The following is a 22,500-nucleotide window of genomic DNA, read 5'->3' as shown; positions in this document are numbered from 1 at the left end:
GTAATAATATGTAGCAACAATCGTATTCTCGGTGTTGTGTTTGGTGTTCTTACTTGCTGTATTGTGGTCCTCTGTCAGTGCTTTCTGGCCCGCAGGTCGCACCGTCTCTGTCTCCTCGTTAGCTTCTGTTCCCCTTGGTGACGGAGTGCTCCTCTCACTCTGAGAACCACCCGTCACTATAGAAAAAACAGTCTTCTCCAGGATCGCTAACGGCAACGCTGGAAGAACTGGTTTCTTAGCCACGGGTGGTGGAACCCTCCTCGGAATCCCGGTTCTTCCAGCGTTGCCGTTAGTGACCGTGGAAGCCGTCGATTGGTCGGAAACCTTCATGAGCACGGCGGCTAGGTTCTTTTGAAGGCTCGCCTGCATCTCGGGGGAGGAAGAGGCGACAGGCATTTCTATAACGACCTTCTTTGAGCTCCTGGAGAAGATGAAGCTAGCAGTGGAAGCGGGGGACTTTAGCATGTCGCCCCCTTCTGATGACATTGGGGATAACGTCTCATATTCACCACCACTGCTACTGGGGAATGAGGTGGAGGATGGCATTCTAAAGCGCGTTAGAAGACCATCTCTGGAAGACATGGCCGCTGTCTTCATGCGGATAGCTTCCTGCAAGCGCATCGAGGGGGCGATGATCGATGGTGATGATGACTTCAACGACAGAGGTGTGGATTTTATAGATGGGGATTTCCGGATTGGTTTTTGGGGTGTTGTGTTCTGGGATCCAGGGGTTGGGATTGGACTCTGATCGTGAGCATGTGGATTCCCCTTGTTGTAATTATTGTCGTTGTCGGAAGGCGTTTTCATCTGGTCTTCACTGACGTTGACCGATCTGAGACGTACCATTTGAAGCAGAGAGGGTGTGACCAGTGGAATGTTGGCGTCTTCTTTGGGAATGGGGGCACTGTTGTGCCTAGACAGATGCTCTGTGCTCCTGGTCTCTCTGTTCACCAAGCTGAGCTGTCTCCTGGAAGGGGGTTGGTTCTCAAATGGGAGGGGGAGAAGAGGTGGGACATTGACGGGGGTGGAATGGGGGCACTCACAGCAGGCTCAGAGTGCATCGGATCTTCAAATTGTACAGGCGAAGGGAGGGGGACACTGATAAGAGATGGAGGAGAGATACTCGAGGGGGGCAACAAGGCGGTTTTCATTGGTGGTGGGGGAGCAGCCTCCTGGAGTGAGGGAGAGACACCCTCTGATAGAGCCAGGACTTCATGTGACTGAGGAGAAGTTTGTGTTGGTTGAGTTATGGCTTCCTGCATTGTGATTGACTGCTGGGCAGATTGCTTGACCTCTGCCTCTTTCTTATTGGGCTGAACTGGAGAAACAACAGTTGACTCATTTGCGGGAATTGCTTGGAGCTCAGCTGATTCAGATACCTCAGAGCTGGTTTCATCAGTTGGAACAGCATTAGAATTCAGAATCACCTCTTCAGGTCTATCCTCCTTCATCTCCATTTGAGCCGGAATGGGTGACAGATCTGCAGTTTCCCCATTCACAGTTGCCCCAGCCACAGTTGCTCCATTCACAGTTTCCGTAACCTCCTCCACATCCAGAGCCACAATGGACGCCTCCTGGACATCAGTGACTGTGTTACAGCTCTCCACTACATCTGGCAAGCTCTCCGTCATGAAGGGAGGGGGAGGAGGTGGAAAGTCCATCTCATCTGGCTCATCAAAGACTGAATCTGCCTGCTCCTCTGGTGGGGGTGGAGGGGGCCAGCAGAGCTCTACTATGGGAATCTCTTCCTCACACTCCTCCTCTACCTCGGATGGGGGAGTGGACACTAAGGAGGGAGGTGTCTTAGAAGGGGGTGGAGGAGGGTGGTGGGCAGGGGGAGGAGATGCTGGAGGAGAGACCCTGTCCACTTTGGGAGGCTCCATGGCAAGGGTCTGTGTAAATGCCTCTGGTTTAGTGGGACTTTCCTCTGTAGTGTTTTCAGTAGCACTCTGACCTTCGACCTCCTTAGTTACTACTTCAACTTCCTTAGCAACTACCTCAACTTCCTTAGCAACTACCTCAACTTCCTTAGCAACTACCTTAACTTCCTTAGCAACTACCTCAACCTCAACTTCCTTAGCTACCACCTCTACCTCTGCCTGTAGGGAACACTTCTCACTCTCGCTGGGAGATTCTACCTTCTCCTCTACTGTGACCTCATCAAATGGCAACTTTGGTTGAATGTCTGTTGTTACTTGAACTACAGGTTCTTTTCTACGAGTACTTTTCTTCATGACAGGAGGGGGTTCCTTCTTTGGAATCGTCGCTAAACTAACTTGTGTCTCCAGACTCTCTTCTTGATCCTTGACCTGTACAATACTACTACTACTCTTCTCCTGGTTCTGGTTCTGGACCTCTACACTTACCCTCTCTGCGATCATCTCCGGACTTCCTTTTTCTTTCGTTTGACTTTCTGTGCTCTCGACTCCCTGACTAACACAATCGGATACCTCAGACACCTGCTCTAGCGTAGGCTCAGTTTCTTCTTTCGAAACAATGTATTTGATTTCTGATTTTATCAAAGGGACTTCCTCTACGGTAGCCTGCTTTTCATCTGAGCCTTGAGACTCTTTGCTAGCTTCAGTTTGAGGTTCCTGCTTTTGCTTAATGATGTCAGCTTCATATTTTAGTTCCTGTTGCCTCTGGAGCTGTGCTAGCCTGTTGACGTTGGGGCAAGGACCGCACAGCAGTTCGAAGGTGTGTCTGTTGTGGGCCCAGGTTTCTGGGGGTGGCGGGGAAGGGGCTTTGATGTTGGGGGGTGGCGGAATGTTAAGCAGCTCTCTGATCGCCATGTATGCAGAGCAATGGGTCGGGGTCACCGTTGGTGGCTTTTCTGTTGTCCTTAGAGACGGAGGTGGGGAGGCCTGCTGGGGTGTGCTAGGGATGTTTTTTGAAGCCTCTTGATTGACGTGGTCTGAGGTGGCTGAAGACAGGGAGTTGAGGGAAGACGAGACAGAGGCTGCCGAGGAGGAAGCTCTTGAACCGGAACGTTCCGGTTTGACCGGCATCTTCTGGTGTTTACCTGGCGAGGCGAAAGGGCAGATCCCCTTGAGGGAGAGCGTCGGCGTTCCACTCTGCGTTGAGTACCCACTGGAGGGGGACATGGTCTTTTCAAATGTATCTCCCTCTGAGGGAGCTTTCTGTGGGGAAGAGCTGCTGGACCCTGGCCTACCACCAGGGGGGGGCTGTGTGGGACGCAGAGGATTAGAGGCTGTGGAGGATCTTGTACCATTTAAAGAGTTAAACGCAGATGAGTTGGATACAGGGATAGAGCTCTTTGTGATTTCTTTGTAGAGCTCTTTAGAGATCTCGATAGTAACCAAGCTTGTGTCCTCCGCAGCCTCACCACCCACAGAGTCACTGAGGTCTTTCATCTCCACCAGTCGCCTCTTTATCATCTCCTCATGATGCAGGGAGTTGGTTCTCCTGGGGGGAGCCGGGGGCAGCTTGGTCTTCATGACCGACAGACTGCGAGAGAATCTGTGAGAGTCTCCTCCAACATCTCTCATCTCCCCAGCACTGACAGGCCCAGATAGATCCGACTCAGGTCCCCCCTGAGCAGTTGCAGTACCAGTAACCTTACTGGTGCTGCTGACCCAGCTAGCTGAGCTTTGTAGGCTCACCAGGTCCTGGTCCCCAGCACCAGGCTGCTGCAGCAGTCTCTCCTGCCCAACGAGGCTCACTGTCTGTGGGTTAGCAGGTCCGAAGCTCCCCTTCGTGGAGGAGATGGCGGAGCAGTTGGACTTGATCATCTCGGAAGACTGCGAGTGGCTCCAGCCGGATCCCGAAGTCACTGAGCGTGTGGTCGCCGTAGAGCCATTGTCACGGGAACTACTGTCACCATGGGAAAGGGCTTCGCCGCCGTCATAGCAACCATCGCCACCCGACCTCCTCGAAGATGCGGGGCTTGCTGACGACACAGATGCCGGGCTGCTCTTGCTGACGGTGTGGACCGTTCCTTTCCCATTGTGTCCATTGGTGTGGCTGGTTCTGCGGTCAATCTGTATGACGTCGACGGAGGCCGGCAGGTAGGCGTTGGGGATGATCTTAGACAGGTAGGTGGCCTGGGGAGAGATGGACATCACCGGACCCTGGGAGGAGGCAAACACAAGGATCAACATGGAGCTGTGGAGCTGTCATATTATGTAGAGAACTGTGGAGCTGTCATATTATGTAGAGAATTGTGGAGCTGTCATACTATGTAGAGAACTGTGGAGCTGTCCTACTATGTAGAGAACTGTGGAGCTGTGGAGCTGTCATATTATGTAGAGAACTGTGGAGCTGTCATATTATGTAGAGAACTGTGGAGCTGTCATATTATGTAGAGAACTGTGGAGTTGTCATATTATGGAGAACTGTGGAGCTGTGGAGCTGTCATATTATGCAGAGAACTGTGGAGCTGTGGAGCTGTCATTATGTAGAGAACTGTGGAGCTGTTATATTATGTAGAGAACTGTGGAGCTGTCATATTATGTAGAGAACTGTGGAGCTGTGGAGCTGTTATATTATGTAGAGAACTGTGGAGCTGTGGAGCTGTCATATTATGTAGAGAACTGTGGAGAACTGTGGAGCTGTTATATTATGTAGAGAACTGTGGAGCTGTCATATTATGTAGAGAACTGTGGAGCTGTTATATTATGTAGAGAACTGTGGAGCTGTGGAGCTGTTATATTATGTAGAGAACTGTGGAGCTGTCATATTATGTAGAGAACTGTGGAGCTGTCATATTATGTAGAGAACTGTGGAGCTGTCATATTATGTAGAGAACTGTGGAGCTTTAAGGATATGGATCTTATTTCAGTTGTTCAGATAACATGCTTGATGGTAGATGACCATGTGACGTGACTAGCAGAATCCCAGGGAAATGTATAAGTGCCATTTAGCAGACATTGTTTATCCAGTAGTGGGGGCAAACATTTCCGTATAGATTACCCCAGCAGGGAGAAACGTGGAGACAAACACCGTTCACTCACAAGTGGCTCCTGGAGGAAGTTGGGGAATCCAACCGAGCAAGAGGAGGTCGTGCCCGGCACGGCCAGAGATTTGGGCCTCTGGGTGGAGGAGAGACGAGAGTCCAGTCCCCTGTGGTGCCTGAAGCCCTGGTCGTCCCTGTAAACAGACTGGAGGTGGTGTCTCAACAGCTGCTCCTCTCTGGATGCCTATTTAGGTGAGATTGGTTGTCATTCTTGTTTAACATGAACAATAACTACCTTAGTTTCAAAGAATCCTTATTGGAAATAAAACCGAAGTTATGTTTTGTCATGAACGTAGCAGTCTGTAATTAAAAGTATGACACTGTAACTTAAAGCAGAAAATAAATGTACTTGATCAGCTGGGGTTGTAAAAGTAAAAACAAGCCTCACCGCCAGTTCTGAGATATGTACCTTAGCTCCATCGTGGTTGGCTAGAGGGGTCTCTCCGTCGATGGTGGGGATGACGACCACATCTGGTTGGCTGTCACTACCTTGTCCTCCAGAGCCGTTCGGGAGCTTGGAAGGAACTTGGTACGCAGACCCACTGTGCAGGTCTAGAAGGAGAACGGAGGGAAAACATCGTATCACCTCATTTGAATATGACAAAAGATCGTACCATTGATTTGACTTCTTTTAAATGACAAGGTGGCTCAGGCTATTCGTTCAGTATAGATCCCATTTTATTCAGTGAAACCACTAACCCTGGAACGTTGTTGGTTCGCGGGGACTTCGTAAAGTGAAGCTCAGTGCAATCCATCCGCTACATACGTACCCAGCTCTCTCTGGACCTGCTGGGGTATGCCCATGATAGTTGTCCTCCTGCTCCTGTTCTTCACCTTCTCTAGTCTTTTCACTGGGTTCAGAGGCTTGAACGTGGAGCCTGAGAGATGAGGGTTTAGAGAAGGATGAAGGATAAGACAACTGCATTTATGAGTAAAGATGTGATGCGGGCTTAAATGCACTTTAAAAGTTTGATTTGATTCGAAGGGATGAAAGGAGAGATGAAGAGGGAGGAGAGTTAATATATTATATACAATATTGAGAATCACAGTCGGATTCAATAGTGAACGATTGGAATAGTGTTTGGAGAAGATTTTCAAAGAGAAGGACAGAAATGTGTTGGATTTAGGGCTGTGACGGTCATGGGATTTTGGATGAATGGTAATTGGCCAACCAAATGACTACGGCCTCCGAAATAACCGTTCGAAATAGCAAAACCACAACAAAGAAGACATCTTTTTTTTCCTCTCCTAACCCGGTGCTGCCGTAGATTACATTTGTTTGTGCTTCTGCTGACGGGACGGTCAGGCATTTGTTTAGGAGCGACGAAGTTTCATCCTGTTAATTTAAGAGGCTGTGTTACCACAGAAACGGACTCAACCGCACAAACGGCTGACCGTCCGGTCTTCAGTCAATTGTTTGAAAAAAACAACAACTTATGACTGTTATTTAAAAAAAACTGTTATGACTGTTATTTAAAAAAAACTGTTATGACTGTTATTTAAAAAAAAACTGTTATGACTGTTATTTAAAAAAAAAACTGTTATGACTGTTATTTTTTATTTTCAGGGCGTTCTTCGTTCGTAACTGTCGGTAACATGGTTATATGGTAATTTTGCCAGCCCTAGTTGGAATGGTTTCGGCTTCAGGAACTCAGAGGGTCTGGTTGTAAATTACAACGAGATTCAGTGAGAGGGAATCAATGAGTATTATGGGATTCAGAGCCTTGCCCCCAAGCTGGACCATATCAGGAAGAGGCAGAGCACTATTTGGATGGTAGAGACATTCCAAGACAGTAACAAACTACAGCTCTCTCTCTCTCTGTGTGTGTGTGTGTGTGCGTGTGTGTGTGTGTGTGTGTGTGCTCGCGTGCGTGCGTGCGTGTGTGTGTGTGTGTGTGTGTGTGCTCGCGTGCGTGCGTCTGTGTGTGTGTGTGTGTGCTCGCGTGCGTGCGTGCGTGTGTGTGTGTGTGTGTGTGTGTGTGTGTGTGCTCGCGTGCGTGCGTGCGTGTGTGTGTGTGTGTGTGCGTGTGTGCTGCGTGTGTGTGAGTGTGTGCGTGTGTGCGCATGCGTGTGTGTTTTGACTATTCTTTGTGTGTAACGAGATCCTCTGGTTTTGTCGACAGGTCTAAACAGAATCTAACCACAGTAGACAGTAGAGACCCAGTAGACAGTAGAGACCCAGTAGACAGAAGAGACCCAGTAGACAGAAGAGACCCAGTAGACAGAAGAGACCCAGTAGACAGAAGAGACCCAGTAGACAGAAGAGACCCAGTAGACAGAAGAGACCCAGTAGACAGTAGAGACCCAGTAGAGACAGAAGAGACCCAGTAGAGATAGAAGAGACCCGGTAGAGACCCAGAAGAGACCCAGTAGAGATAGAAGAGACCCAGTAGACAGTAGAGACCCAGTAGACAGTAGAGACCCAGTAGACAGTAGAGACCCAGAAGACATTAGAGACCCTGTAGAGACAGTAGAGAGACAGTAGAGACAGAAGAGACTCAGTAGAGACCCAGTAGAGACAGAAGAGACCCAGTAGAGACAGTAGAGACCCAGTAGAGACAGTAGAGACCCAGTAGAGACCGAAGAGTCCCAGTAGAGACAGACGAGACCCAGTAGAGACAGTAGAAACCCAGTAGAGACAGAAGAGACCCAGTAGAGACAGAAGAGACCCAGTAGAGACCCAGTAGAGACATAATAGACCCAGTAGAGACATAATAGACCCAGTAGAGACAGAAGAGACCCAGTAGAGACCCAACGTAGAGACAGAAGAGACCCAGTAGAGACAGAAGAGACCCAGTTGAGACAGAAGAGACCCAGTAGAGACCCAGTAGAGATAGAAGAGACCCGGTAGAGACCCAGAAGAGACCCAGTAGAGATAGAAGAGACCCGGTAGAGACCCAGAAGAGACCCAGTAGAGACAGAAGAGACCCAGTAGACAGTAGAGACCCAGTAGACAGTAGAGACCCAGTAGACAGTAGAGACCCAGTAGACAGTAGAGACCCAGTAGACAGTAGAGACCCTGTAGAGACAGTAGAGAGACAGTAGAGACAGTAGAGAGACAGTAGAGACAGAAGAGACTCAGTAGAGACCCAGTAGAGACAGAAGAGACCCAGTAGAGACTGAAGAGACCCAGTAGAGACTGAAGAGACCCAGTAGAGACAGTAGAAACCCAGTAGAGACAGAAGAGACCCAGTAGAGACAGAAGAGACCCAGTAGAGACCCAGTAGAGACAGAATAGACCCAGTAGAGACATAATAGACCCAGTAGAGACAGAAGAGACCCAGTAGAGACCCAGTAGAGACAGAAGAGACCCAGTAGAGACAGAAGAGACCCAGTAGAGACAGAAGAGACCCAGTAGAGACAGAAGAGACCCAGTAGAGACAGAAGAGACCCAGTAGAGACCCAGTAGAGACAGAATAGACCCAGTAGAGACATAATAGACCCAGTAGAGACAGAAGAGACCCAGTAGAGACCCAGTAGAGACAGAAGAGACCCAGTAGAGACAGAAGAGACCCAGTAGAGACAGAAGAGACCCAGTAGAGACAGAAGAGACCCAGTAGAGACAGAAGAGACCCGGTAGAGACCCAGAAGAGACCCAGTAGAGACAGAAGAGACCCAGTAGACAGTAGAGACCCAGTAGACAGTAGAGACCCAGTAGACAGTAGAGACCCAGTAGACAGTAGAGACCCAGAAGACATTAGAGACCCTGTAGAGACAGTAGAGAGACAGTAGAGACAGAAGAGACTCAGTAGAGACAGAAGAGACCCAGTAGAGACCCAGTAGAGACCGAAGAGTCCCAGTAGAGACAGACGAGACCCAGTAGAGACAGTAGAAACCCAGTAGAGACAGAAGAGACCCAGTAGAGACCCAGTAGAGACATAATAGACCCAGTAGAGACAGAAGAGACCCAGTAGAGACCCAACAGAGAGACAGAAGAGACCCAGTAGAGACAGAAGAGACCCAGTAGAGACAGAAGAGACCCAGTAGAGACAGAAGAGACCCAGTAGAGACCCAGTAGAGACAGAAGAGACCCAGTAGAGACAGAAGAGACCCAGTAGAGACCCAACAGAGAGACAGTAGAGACCCAGTGGAGACAGAAGAGACCCAGTAGAGCGACAGTAGATGCCCAGTAGAGACAGAAGAGACCCAGTAGAGACCCAGTAGAGACCCAACAGAGAGACAGTAGAGACCCAGTAGAGACAGAAGAGACCCAGTAGAGACCCAGTAGAGACAGAAGAGACCCAGTAGAGACCCAACAGAGAGACAGTAGAGACCCAGTAGAGAGAGTAGATTTCCAGTAGAGACAGAAGAGACCCAGTAGAGCGACAGTAGATGCCCAGTATAGACAGTTTGTTGCATGCACTATGCTTTGTGGACAGAGGTTGCTCTCCGGTTTTGTGTTGAAACAAAGGTGTTGTTGAATTTATTGTGTCTTATTGTTTCGACCTTAGGCCTATATTTCACGCAAGGCATATGAACTAACAGGTTATAGAGCAAACAACGCAATTATCACAACGCATTGGTTGTAATTCTTTTTTCTTTTTTTCTGTCTTCCCCGGTGATTTTACCCAGGCACCACTGCTGGATTCATGGAACCTTCTGGAAAAGCTTGTGTCTGTTGAGAAACCAGAGGCCTTTGGCATCGCCCTGCTCAGGTTCTCTCACAAGAATGTGTCTTGCAGGTGAAGCGACACACACACACACACACACACACACACACACACACACACACACACACACACACACACACACACACACACACAGACACACACACAGACACACACACACACACACACAGACAGACACACACACACACACACACAGACACACACACACACAGACACACACACACACACAGACACACACACACACACACAGACACAGACACACACGCACAAAAACCGATCTTCTCCTTTACCTTGACGCGTGATCACGGGTCTCGTGGACATGGCTGACGATACAGCGGAGGTCGCCGCGGTAACAGAATTCCCGGCGGTGCTTCCGGACTCCTGACATCCATCCCAGTGGTTGGAGCTCACATCCTGTTCTGGCTGGAGAGAGGGATTACAGGAGTGAGTGTTAGGGAAACAAGGTATTCCGTCTCTGTGTCTCTGTGCAAAAAGCTGTTGTCTGCTCCGCTCTTTTAGTCCTTGATTAGCCACATAAGATTGCATCAAATAAACCACTACTTACGAGGCCACTCTGGTCATCCTGAAAGTCCACTCCATTGTTATATTCTGATGGAGAAACAAAAAGGGTATTCAATCACAGATAAATCCATACACGATAGCGCCAACAACGACATTCAACCATCTGGAGTTGAACCCCAGTGATATGGTCTGAGTACAAATCTTCATATTGTATACTGTTTAGAGTGTGTAGTACTCACCCTCTTGTAGGGAGTAGTGAGAACATACTGGGCATTCGGGAAAGTATTCAGACCCCTTCACTTTTTTCCACATTTTGTTTACGTTACAGCTTAATTGTAAAATGGATTAAAACAATTAAAAAATATATCTACACACGATACCCCAGTGTAAGGAGCAACGCTAAGAGATGAGAAGCAAATGCAGGGAGTATTTGCCTGGGAAAACGGAGATCAAAACAAGAACATCATCTGAACAGGGGGAACAAAACGACATAACGACACAAATTCTGACACAGGGAACAAACTGAGGAGCACACAGATATAGAGGGGGTGGGGGGTAATCAACAAGGTAATGAGAGTCCAGGTGAGTCCAAAATAGCTGTGTGTTTTATTTTTATTTGATTTATTTTTATTTCACCTTTTATTTAACCAGGTAGGCCAGTTGAGAACACCTTTATTTAACCAGGTAGGCCAGTTGAGAACACCTTTATTTAACCAGGTAGGCTAGTTGAGAACACCTTTATTTAACCAGGTAGGCTAGTTGAGAACACCTTTATTTAACCAGGTAGGCCAGTTGAAAACACCTTTATTTAACCAGGTAGGCCAGTTGAGAACACCTTTATTTAACCAGGTAGGCTAGTTGAGAACACCTTTATTTAACCAGGTAGGCCAGTTGAGAACACCTTTATTTAACCAGGTAGTCTAGTTGAGAACACCTTTATTTAACCAGGTAGGCTAGTTGAGAACACCTTTATTTAACCAGGTAGGCCAGTTGAGAACACCTTTATTTAACCAGGTAGGCTAGTTGAGAACACCTTTATTTAACCAGGTAGGCCAGTTGAGAACACCTTTATTTAACCAGGTAGGCCAGTTGAGAACACCTTTATTTAACCAGGTAGGCCAGTTGAGAACACCTTTATTTAACCAGGTAGGCCAGTTGAGAACACCTTTATTTAACCAGGTAGGCCAGTTGAGAACACCTTTATTTAACCAGGTAGGCCAGTTGAGAACACCTTTATTTAACCAGGTAGGCCAGTTGAGAACACCTTTATTTAACCAGGTAGGCCAGTTGAGAACACCTTTATTTAACCAGGTAGGCTAGTGGAGAACACCTCTATTTAACCAGGTAGGCTAGTGGAGAACACCTCTATTTAACCAGGTAGGCTAGTTGAGAACACCTTTATTTAACCAGGTAGGCCAGTTGAGAACACCTTTATTTAACCAGGTAGGCTAGTGGAGAACACCTTTATTTAACCAGGTAGGCTAGTTGAGAACACCTTTATTTAACCAGGTAGGCTAGTGGAGAACACCTCTATTTAACCAGGTAGGCTAGTAGAGAACACCTTTATTTAACCAGGTAGGCTAGTGGAGAACACCTCTATTTACACCAGGTAGGCTAGTGGAGAACACCTTTATTTAACCAGGTAGGCTAGTTGAGAACACCTTTATTTAACCAGGTAGGCTAGTGGAGAACACCTCTATTTAACCAGGTAGGCTAGTTGAGAACACCTTTATTTAACCAGGTAGACTAGTGGAGAACACCTTTATTTAACCAGGTAGGCTAGTGGAGAACACCTTTATTTAACCAGGTAGGCTAGTTGAGAACACCTTTATTTAACCAGGTAGGCTAGTGGAGAACACCTCTATTTAACCAGGTAGGCTAGTAGAGAACACCTTTATTTAACCAGGTAGGCCAGTTGAGAACACCTTTATTTAACCAGGTAGGCCAGTTGAGAACACCTTTATTTAACCAGGTGGGCCAGTTGAGAACACCTTTATTTAACCAGGTGGGCCAGTTGAGAACACCTTTATTTAACCAGGTAGGCCAGTTGAGAACACCTTTATTTAACCAGGTAGGCCAGTTGAGAACACCTTTATTTAACCAGGTAGGCCAGTTGAGAACACCTTTATTTAACCAGGTGGGCCAGTTGAGAACACCTTTATTTAACCAGGTGGGCCAGTTGAGAACACCTTTATTTAACCAGGTAGGCCAGTTGAGAACAAGTTCTCATTTACAAATGTGACCTGGCCAAGATAAAGCAAAGCAGTGCGACACAAACAACAACACAGAGTTACACATGGAATAAACAAGAGTACAGTCAATAACACAATAGAAAAAAATGAAAGTCTATATACAGTGTGTGCGCAAATAGCGTCAGGAGGTATTGCAATAAATAGGCCATAGTAGCAAAGTAATTAAAATTTTGCAGATTAACACTGGAGTGACAGATGAGCAGATGATGATGAGCAGATGATGGTGTATAAGTAGTGATACTGGTGTGCAAAAGAGCAGAAAAGTTAATAAAAACAATATGGGGATGAGGTAGGTAGATTGGGTGGGCTATTTACAGATGGGCTATCTGTTAGCTGCTCAGATAGCTGACGTTTAAAGTTAGTGAGGGAAATAAAAGTCTCCAGCTTCAGTGATTTTTGCAATTAGTTCCAGTCAGTGGCAGCAGAGAACTGGAAGGAAAGGCAGCCAAAGGAGGTGTTGGCTTTGGGGATGACCAGTGATGATGTAATGATGGTTACAGGTGTGCATAATGAAGGAGACGGGGACGCGGGAGCAGGCGTGACACCCATAATGACAAGCAAAAACCTGGCAATACCACATTTACATAAGTATTCAGACCCTTTGCTATGAGACTTGAGCTCTGGTGCATCCTGTTTCCATTGATCATCCTTGAGATGTTTCTACAACTTGATTGGAGTCCACCTGTGGTAAATTCAATTGATCGGACATGATTTGGAAAGGCACACACCTGTCTATATAAGGTCCCACAGTTGACAGTGCATCAGAGCAAAAAACAAGCCATGAGGTCGAAAGAACTGTCCATAGATTGAAGCCACTCCTAAATAAATGGCACATGACAGCCTACTTGGAGTTTGCCAAAAGGCACCTAAAGACTCTCAGACCATGAGAAACAAGATTCTCTGATATGATGAAACAAAGATTGAACTCTTTGGCCTGAATGCCAAGCGTCATGTCTGAAGGAAACCTGGCACCATCGCTATGGTGAAGCATTGTGGTGGCAGCATCACGCTGTGGAGATGTTTTTCAGAGGGAGGGACTGGGAGACTAGTCAGGATCGAGGGAAAGATGAACGGAGCAAAGTAAAGAGAGATCCTTGGTGAAAACCAGGACCTCAGACTGGGGTGAAGGTTCACCTTCCTATAGGACAACGACCCTAAGCACACAGCCAAGACAGTGCAGGAGTGGCTTCGGGACAAGTCTCTGAATGTCCTTGAGTGGTCCAGCCAGAGCCCGGACTTGAACCCGATCGAACATCTCTGGAGAGACCTGAAAATAGCTGTGCTGCGACGCTTCCTATCCAACCTGACAGAGCTTGAGAGGATCTGCAGAGAAGAATGGGAGAAACTCCCCTGATACAGGTGTGCCAAGCTTGTAGCATCATACCCAAGAAGAATTAAGGCTTTAATCGCTGCCGAAGGTGCTTCAACAAAGTACTAAGTAAAGGGTCTGAATACTTATGTAAATATGAGTTTTGTTTTAAATCTTTAATATTTAATCATATTTGCTTACAGTTTCTCATTATGGGGTATTGTGGTTTCATTATGGGGGTATTGTGATGTCATTATGGGGGTATTGTGATGTCATTATGGGGTATTCTGATGTAATTATGGGGGTATTGTGATGTCATTATGGGGTATTGTGATGTAATTATGGGGGTATTGTGATGTCATTATGTGGTATTGTGATGTAATTATGGGGGTATTGTGATGTCATTATGGGGGTATTGTGATGTCATTATGGGGGTATTGTGTGTACATTGATAAGGACACATTTTTATTTCATCAATTTTAGAACAAGGCTGTAACGTAACAAACTGTGGAAAAAGTCAAGGGGCCTGAATACTTTCAGAATGAACTGTATCTTATATTGTTACTGTTTAGAGTGGTTAATGCTGCCCCTGCTGTTGTAGTATCTGTAACCCCTCCCGGGCCTCAGTGTGTAGTGTGTAGTGTGCAGTGTGTAATGCTGCCCCTGCTGTTGTAGTATCTGTAACCCCTCCCGGGCCTCAGAGTGTAGTGTGTAGTGTGCAGTGTGTAGTGTGCAGTGTGTAGTGTGTAGTGTGTAGTGTCACTACCTTCTTGTTGCAGTATCTTTAACCCCTCCTGTGCCTCAGTGTGTAGTGTGCAGTGTGTAGTGTGCAGTGTGTAGTGTGTAGTGTGCAGTGTGTAGTGTGTAGTGTGCAGTGTGTAGTGTGTAGTGTGCAGTGTGTGTGTGTCACTACCTTCTTGTTGCAGTATCTTTAACCCCTCCTGTGCCTCAGTGTGTAGTGTGTAGTGTGCAGTGTGTAGTGTGTATTGTCACTACCTTCTTGTTGCAGTATCTTTAACCCCTCCCGGGCCTCAGTGTGCAGGTCCTCTAGGTACTGAGGGCGACTGCCCTCAATGAACACATTCTCCTGGTAGTGTGAGGAGGAGGCTGTGTAGTGAACTGTCAACCTCTTCTGCTCATCCTGACCCTTAGGACCAGCTAGGGAGGGAGGGAGGGAAGAGGGAGAGAGAGAGAGAGAGACAGACAGACAGACAGAGAGAGAGAGTTTAATAACAATGTATTGATCACCAAGAGATTGCGTTATCCAACATCTCTCTATATATACAGTTAATTTGCAAATAAATTTATTAAAAATCCAACATGTGATTTCCTGGATTTTTTTTCTCTCATTTTGTCTGTCATAGTTGAAGTGTACCTATGATGAAAATTACAGGCCTCTCTCATCTTTTTAAGTGGGAGAACTTGCACAATTGGTGGTTGACTAAATACTTTTTTGCCCCACTGTATATACTTTTGAAGTTGGAAGTTTACATACACTTAGGATGGAGTCATTAACTTGTTTTTCAACAACTCCACAAGTGTACCTGTGGATGTATTTCAAGGCCTACCTTCAAACTCAGTGCCTCTTTGCTTGACATCATGGTAAAATCTATGTGTGGTGCTGTTGAGAAGGATAACATATATACTGTTGAAGTTTACATTACAACTAGTTTACATACACTTAGGTTGGAGTCAATAAAACTCGTTTTTCAACCACTCTACAAATGTCTTGTCAACAAATGTTGGTCCATTCCTCCCGACAGAGCTGGTGTAATGGAGTCAGGTTTGTAGGCCTCCTTGCTCGCACACTCTTTTTCAGTTCTGCCCACAAATGTTCTATTAGATTGAGGTCAGAGCGTGATGGCCACTCCAATACCTTGACTTTGTTGTCCTGAGGCCATTTTGACACAACTTTGGAAGTATGCTTGGGGTCATTGTCCATTTGGAAGACCCATGTTATCCATTTCCTCAACAACCCCATATATCCCATAAATCAAACAGGGATTTGTGACTGAGGAGTCAGCTGGGCTCTTGGTTGGGATTTGGGCTGGAACCAGCAACCCTGCAGTTACAAGCCAAGTGCCCCCTGTGCCATAAAGACTCAGACCTCTTGGTAGACCTTTTTATATGCTCATACATAGAGGCACCCTACACAGTTGTGTGACTGCTTTCTGGTTAGTGACTGGCAACAGGACCTGTATAACAGTGCTTGGCAACACATTACATTAATACAAGCATTACAGCCCTGTAACATCCTGAAAGTTAGAGCAGACTGCCTCCCCTTTCTGGTCTTTCATTCCACCCAATACCAGATCACTTCCTGCTCCCTCTCGTTCTCCTCCCTCATTCTCCCCCGTTCTCCTCCCTCTCGTTCTTCTCCCTCTCATTCTCCTAACTCATTTTCCCCCCTCGTTCTCCTCCCTCGTTCTCCTCCCTCGTTCTCCTCCCTCTCGTTCTCCTCCCTCGTACTCATCCCTCTCATTCTCCTCCCTCGTTCTCCTCCCTCTCGTTCTCCTCCCTCATTCTCCTCCCTCCTCTCGTTCTCCTCCCTCGTACTCATCCCTCTCATTCTCCTCCCTCGTTCTCCTCCCTCTCGTTCTCCTCCCTCGTTCTCCTCCCTAGTTCTCCCTCTTTTACTCCTCCCTCGTCTCCTCCCTCGTCTCCTCCCTCGTTCTCCTCCCTCGTTCTCCTTTCCCTCTCTCTGGCCTTTCTGTCTGTCCTTTATACCTCTTTACCTTTCCTGAACTCTTAGTCCTTCTCTCTCTCTCTCTCTCTCCTTCTCCATCTCTCTCTCTCTCTCTTTTCCTTCTATCCTCACCATATCTCTCTCTCCTTCTCTCCATATCTCTCTCTCTCTCTCTCTCTCTCTCTCTCTCTCTCTCTCTCTCTCTCTTTTCATTCTCTCCATATCTCTCTCTCTCTCTCTCTCTCTCTCTCTCTCTTTTCATTCTCTCCATATCTCCATATCTCTTTCTCTCCTCTCTCTCTCTCTCTCTCTCAATTCAATTTCAATTCAAGGGGCTTTATTGGCATGGGAAACATATGTTAACATTGCCAAAGCAATGCAAAGCAAGCTCTATCTCTCTCTCCCTCTCTCTCTCTCTCTCTCTCTCTGTCTCTCTAGTATTTGTTTGGAGGTATGACAATGATATGCACTCTGTTCCATCACCAATTTCGCTTGGTATCACTATGTTCCATCACCAGTCTCTCTATGTATCTCTCTGTTCCATCACCAGTCTCTCTAGGTATCTCTCTGTTCCCATCACCAGTCTCCCTAGGTATCTCTCTTCCACCACTATTCTCCCTAGGTATCTCTCTGTTCCATCACTATTCTCCCTAGGTATCTCTCTGTTCCATCACTAGTCTCTCTAGGTATCCCTCTGTTCCATCACTAGTCTCTCTAGGTATCCCTCTTCCATCACCAATCTCTCTAGGTATCTCTCTGTTCCATCACTAGTCTCCCTAGGTATCTCTCTGTTCCATCACTAGTCTGTCTATGTAGCTCTCTGTTCCATCACTAGTCTCTCTGTTCCATCACCAATCTCTCTAGGTATCTCTCTGTTCCATCACTAGTCTCCCTAGGTATCTCTCTGTTCCATCACTAGTCTGTCTATGTATCTCTCAGTGTGATCACTAGTCTCTCTGTTCCATCACCAATCTCTCTAGGTATCTCTCTGTTCCATCACTAGTCTCCCTAGGTATCTCTCTGTTCCATCACTAGTCTGTCTATGTATCTCTCAGTGTGATCACTAGTCTCTCTAGGTATCCCTCTGTTCCATCGCCAATCTCTCTGTTCCATCACTAGTCTCCCTAGGTATCTCTCTGTTCCATCACTAGTCTCTTTACATATCTCGCTGTTCCATCACTAGTCTCTCCAGGTATCTCTCTGTTCCATCACTAGTCTCTCTAGATATCTCTCTGTTCCATCACTAGTCTCTCCAGGTATCTCTCTGTTCCATCACTAGTCTCCAGTTATCTCTCTGTTCCATCACCAGTCTCTCTAGGTATCTCTCTGTTCCATCACTAGTCTCTCTAGGTATCTCTCTGTTCCATCACCAGGCTCTCTAGGTATCTCTCTGTTCCATCACTAGTCTCTCTAGGTATCTCTCTGTTCCATCACCAGGCTCTCTAGGTATCTCTCTGTTCCATCACTAGTCTCTCTAGGTATCTCTCTGTTCCATCACCAATCTCTCTAGGTATCTCTCTGTTCCATCACTAGTCTCTCTAGGTATCTCTCTGTTCCATCACCAGTCTCTCTATGTATCTCTAGGTTCCATCACTAGTCTCTCTAGGTATCTCTCTGTTCCATCACTAGTCTCTCTAGGTATCTCTCTGTTCCATCACTAGTCTCTCTAGGTATCTCTCTGTTCCATCACTAGTCTCTCTAGGTATCTCTCTGTTCCATCACCAGTCTCTCTGTATCTCTCTGTTCCATCACTAGTCTGTCTTGGTATCTCTCTGTTCCATCACTAGTCTCTCTAGGTATCTCTCTGTTCCATCACCAGTCTCTCGTGGCGTGTGAGTATCATTGGCCTCTCACCACACACTCAATGTTTGGGGAACACGCCAATTGAATTTGCATGTGTGTGTGTGTATTTTTAGTAACCATCTGCTTGGCAGACTTTCCGGTCTTCGCCATCTCAGAGAGCTAACCCTGGATTGGCTACTCCCTGGTGTATCTCACCGCAGGTAGTCCATACGGAAGGAGATAATCTGGACTGGCCTGGTGCAGCACCTCACTTGGCACCCTATTCCCTATAGTGCACTAGAGCCCATAAGGCCCTGGTCTGAAGTAGTGCACTACATAGGGAATAGGGTGCCATTTTGGGACACAGATCTGGAATGTTTCTAAGATAAACATACTGCTGCCTTCTTAAGTAGTGAGGAGACAGAGGTTAGAGTAGTGAGGAGACAGAGAGGTTAGAGTAGTGAGGAGTCAGAGAGGTTAGAGTAGCGAGGAGACAGACATGTTAGAGTAGCGAGGAGACAGACATGTTAGAGTAGCGAGGAGACAGAGAGGTTAGAGTAGCGAGGAGACAGAGAGGTTAGAGTAGCGAGGAGACAGAGAGGTTAGAGTAGCGAGGAGACAGAGAGGTTAGAGTAGTGAGGAGACAGAGAGGTTAGAGTATTGAGGAGACAGAGAGGTTAGAGTAGAGAGGAGACAGAGAGGTTAGAGTAGAGAGGAGACAGAGAGGTTAGAGTAGTGAGGAGACAGAAAGGTTAGAGTAGTGAGGCGACAGAGAGGTCAGAGTAATGACGAGACAGAGAGGTTAGAGTAGTGACGAGACAGAGAGGTTAGAGTAGTGAGCAGACAGAGAGATTAGAGTAGCGAGGAGACGGAGAGGGGCCTTGTGTCTGGCAGGGATACAGATACAGTCACAGACGAGGAACAGCATTGTGGGATACAGGTACAGTCACATTGTCTATTAGGGTACAGGTACAGTCACATTGTGTCTAGTAGGGATACAGGTACAGTCACATTGTGTCTGTTAGGGATACAGGTGCAGGTGTGTGTTTGTCAGCTGAGAGGTGAACTGTTATCTCACACACACATAGGCACACACACACGCGCACACACACACGCGCACACACACGCGCACGCGCACACACACACACACACACACACACACACACACACACACACACACACACACACACACACACACTCACACACTCACACACACACACACACACACACACACACACACACACACACACACACACACACACACACACACACACACACACACACACAGTTCTCTCTCTCTCTCTCTCTCTCTCTCTCTCTTCTCTCTCTCCCCCAGGAGTTCCTTGTTAATGCCAACCACGTTGAGAGTATTGTTGAGTCGGAAGGAAATTGTTGATGCACCACACTCTAAGAAATACTGGGTTGTTTGGTTGACTCTACTGCTGGGTTGTTTGGTTGATCCTACTGCTGGGTTGTTTGGTTGACCCTACTGCTGGGTTGTTTGGTTGACTCTACTGCTGGGTTGTTTGGTTGACCCTACTGCTGGGTTGTTTGGTTGACTCTACTGGGTTGTTTGGTTGACTCTACTGCTGGGTTGTTTGGTTGACACTACTGGGTTGTTTGGTTGACTCTACTGCTGGGTTGTTTGGTTGACTCTACTGCTGGGTTGTTTGGTTGACTCTACTGCTGGGTTGTTTGGTTGACTCTACTGCTGGGTTGTTTGGTTGACTCTGCTGGGTTGTTTGGTTGACTCTACTGCTGGGTTGTTTGGTTGACTACTGCTGGGTTGTTTGGTTGACCCTACTGCTGGGTTGTTTGGTTGACTCTACAGCTGGGTTGTTTGGTTGACTCTACTGGGTAGTTTGGTTGACTCTACTGCTGGGTTGTTTGGTTGACCCTACTGCTGGGTTGTTTGGTTGACCCTACTGCTGGGTTGGGTTGCTGGGTTGTTTGGTTGACTCTACAGCTGGGTTGTTTGGTTGACCCTACTGCTGGGTTGTTTGGTTGACTCTACTGCTGGGTTGTTTGGTTGACTCTACTGCTGGGTTGTTTGGTTGACTCTACTGCTGGGTTGTTTGGTTGACTCTGCTGGGTTGTTTGGTTGACTCTACTGCTGGGTTGTTTGGTTGACCCTACTGCTGGGTTGTTTGGTTGACTCTACTGCTGGGTTGTTTGGTTGACTCTACTGCTGGGTTGTTTGGTTGACTCTACTGCTGGGTTGTTTGGTTGACTCTACTGCTGGGTTGTTTGGTTGACTCTACTGCTGGGTTGTTTGGTTGACTCTACTGCTGGGTTGTTTGGTTGACTCTACTGCTGGGTTGTTTGGTTGACTCTACTGCTGGGTTGTTTGGTTGACTCTACTGCTGGGTTGTTTGGTTGACTCTACTGCTGGGTTGTTTGGTTGACTCTACTGCTGGGTTGTTTGGTTGATCCTACTGCTGGGTTGTTTGGTTGACTCTACTGCTGGGTTGTTTGGTTGACTCTACTGCTGGGTTGTTTGGTTGATCCTACTGCTGGGTTGTTTGGTTGACTCTACTAGGTTGTTTGGTTGACTCTACTGCTGGGTTGTTTGGTTGACTCTACTACTGGGTTGTTTGGTTGACTCTACTGCTGGGCTGTTTGGTTGACTCTACTGGGTTGTTTAGTTGACTCTACCGCTGGGTTGTTTGGTTGACTCTACTGCTGGGTTGTTTGGTTGATCCTACTAGGTTGTTTGGTTGACTCTACTGCTGGGTTGTTTGGTTGACTCTACTGCTGGGTTGTTTGGTTGACTCTACTGCTGGGTTGTTTGGTTGACTCTACTGCTGGGTTGTTTGGTTGACTCTACTACTGGGTTGTTTGGTTGACTCTACTGCTGGGTTGTTTGGTTGACTCTACTGGGTTGTTTAGTTGACTCTACTGCTGGGTTGTTTGGTTGACTCCTGCTGGGTTGTTTGGTTGACTCTACTGCTGGGTTGTTTGGTTGACTCTACTGCTGGGTTGTTTGGTTGACTCTACTACTGGGTTGTTTGGTTGACTCTACTGCTGGGTTGCAGGTGTTGGCTGGTTTTCTTGAGAGAATCAGAGCCCTGAACCATCAGAGAATTAGATCAATGTTTCCATATCAATACTCACTTTATGACCAGAACCACTGTTCCCTGCCTCTGTGTGCGTGCTTGCATGTATGTGTGAGGGAGAAAGACAGAGTGAAAGCAGGGTTTAAGTTAGATTTATTCATATATATATATATATATATTATCTTTCTTTAACTAGGCAAGTCAGTTAAGAACAAATTCTTATTTACAATGACGGCTTACCCTAACCAGGACGGACTACCCCGGGCCAAACCCTAACCAGGACGACCTACCCCAGACAAACCCTAACCAGGATGACCTACCCCAGACAAACCCTAACCAGGACGACACTGGGACAATTCTGCGACACCCTATGGGACTCCCAATCATGGCCGGTTGTGATACAGCCTGGAATTGAACCAGGGTCTGTAGTGACACCCTTACACTGAGACCCCTGGGCCACTCGGAAGCCCCCAGATAGGAAGATAGAAAGATGGGTGAGAAAGAGAGAGAGAAAGATGAGAGAGAGAGTAGAGAGTAGAGAGAGAGAAAAGAGAAAGAGAAAGAGAGAGAGAGAGAGAGAGAGAAAGAAAGAAAGAAAGCGAGAAAGATGGGTGAGAGAGAGAGACAGAGAGAGAGAATCCAAATACAACCCATATTTATGCTTATTTATTTTATCTTGTGTCCTTTACCATTTGTACATTGTTAAAACACTGTATATACAGTGCCTTGCGAAATTATTCGGCCCCCTTGAACTTTGCGACCTTTTGCCACATTTCATGCTTCAAACATAAAGATGTAAAACTGTATTTTTTTGTGAAGAATCAACAACAAGTGGGACACAATCATGAAGTGGAACGACATTTATTGGATATTTCAAACTTTTTTAACAAATCAAAAACTGAAAAATTGGGCGTGCAAAATTATTCAGCCCCTTTACTTTCAGTGCAGCAAACTCTCTCCAGAAGTTCAGTGAGGATCTCTGAATGATCCAATGTTGACCTAAATGACTAATGATGATAAATACAATCCACCTGTGTGTAATCAAGTCTCCGTATAAATGCACCTGCACTGTGATAGTCTCAGAGGTCTGTTAAAAGCGCAGAGAGCATCATGAAGAACAAGGAACACACCAGGCAGGTCCGAGATACTGTTGTGAAGAAGTTTAAAGCCGGATTTGGATACAAAAAGATTTCCCAAGCTTTAAACATCCCAAGGAGCACTGTGCAAGCGATAATATTGAAATGGAAGGAGTATCAGACCACTGCAAATCTACCAAGACCTGGCCGTCCC

At 46.8% G+C, this 22,500-nt stretch overlaps 1 protein-coding gene across 1 annotated transcript in view; it reads right to left on the bottom strand.

The window, feature by feature from the left end:
* The window catches only part of LOC112239109 (uncharacterized protein KIAA1522 homolog), a 95,016-nt gene that overhangs the window by 711 nt on the left and 71,805 nt on the right, over positions 1-22,500 (bottom strand). Inside the window, 8 exon segments of the mRNA XM_042295079.1 lie at positions 54-963; positions 966-4,091; positions 4,974-5,159; positions 5,385-5,527; positions 5,746-5,853; positions 9,894-10,026; positions 10,169-10,212; positions 14,683-14,844. Of these exon segments, the coding sequence (XP_042151013.1) occupies positions 54-963; positions 966-4,091; positions 4,974-5,159; positions 5,385-5,527; positions 5,746-5,853; positions 9,894-10,026; positions 10,169-10,212; positions 14,683-14,844 (4,812 nt within the window).

This window comes from Oncorhynchus tshawytscha, linkage group LG13 (assembly GCF_018296145.1).
Source record: "Oncorhynchus tshawytscha isolate Ot180627B linkage group LG13, Otsh_v2.0, whole genome shotgun sequence".
Classification (NCBI taxonomy): Eukaryota; Metazoa; Chordata; class Actinopteri; order Salmoniformes; family Salmonidae; genus Oncorhynchus; species Oncorhynchus tshawytscha.
This window is presented reverse-complemented; position numbering and strand designations above follow the sequence as displayed.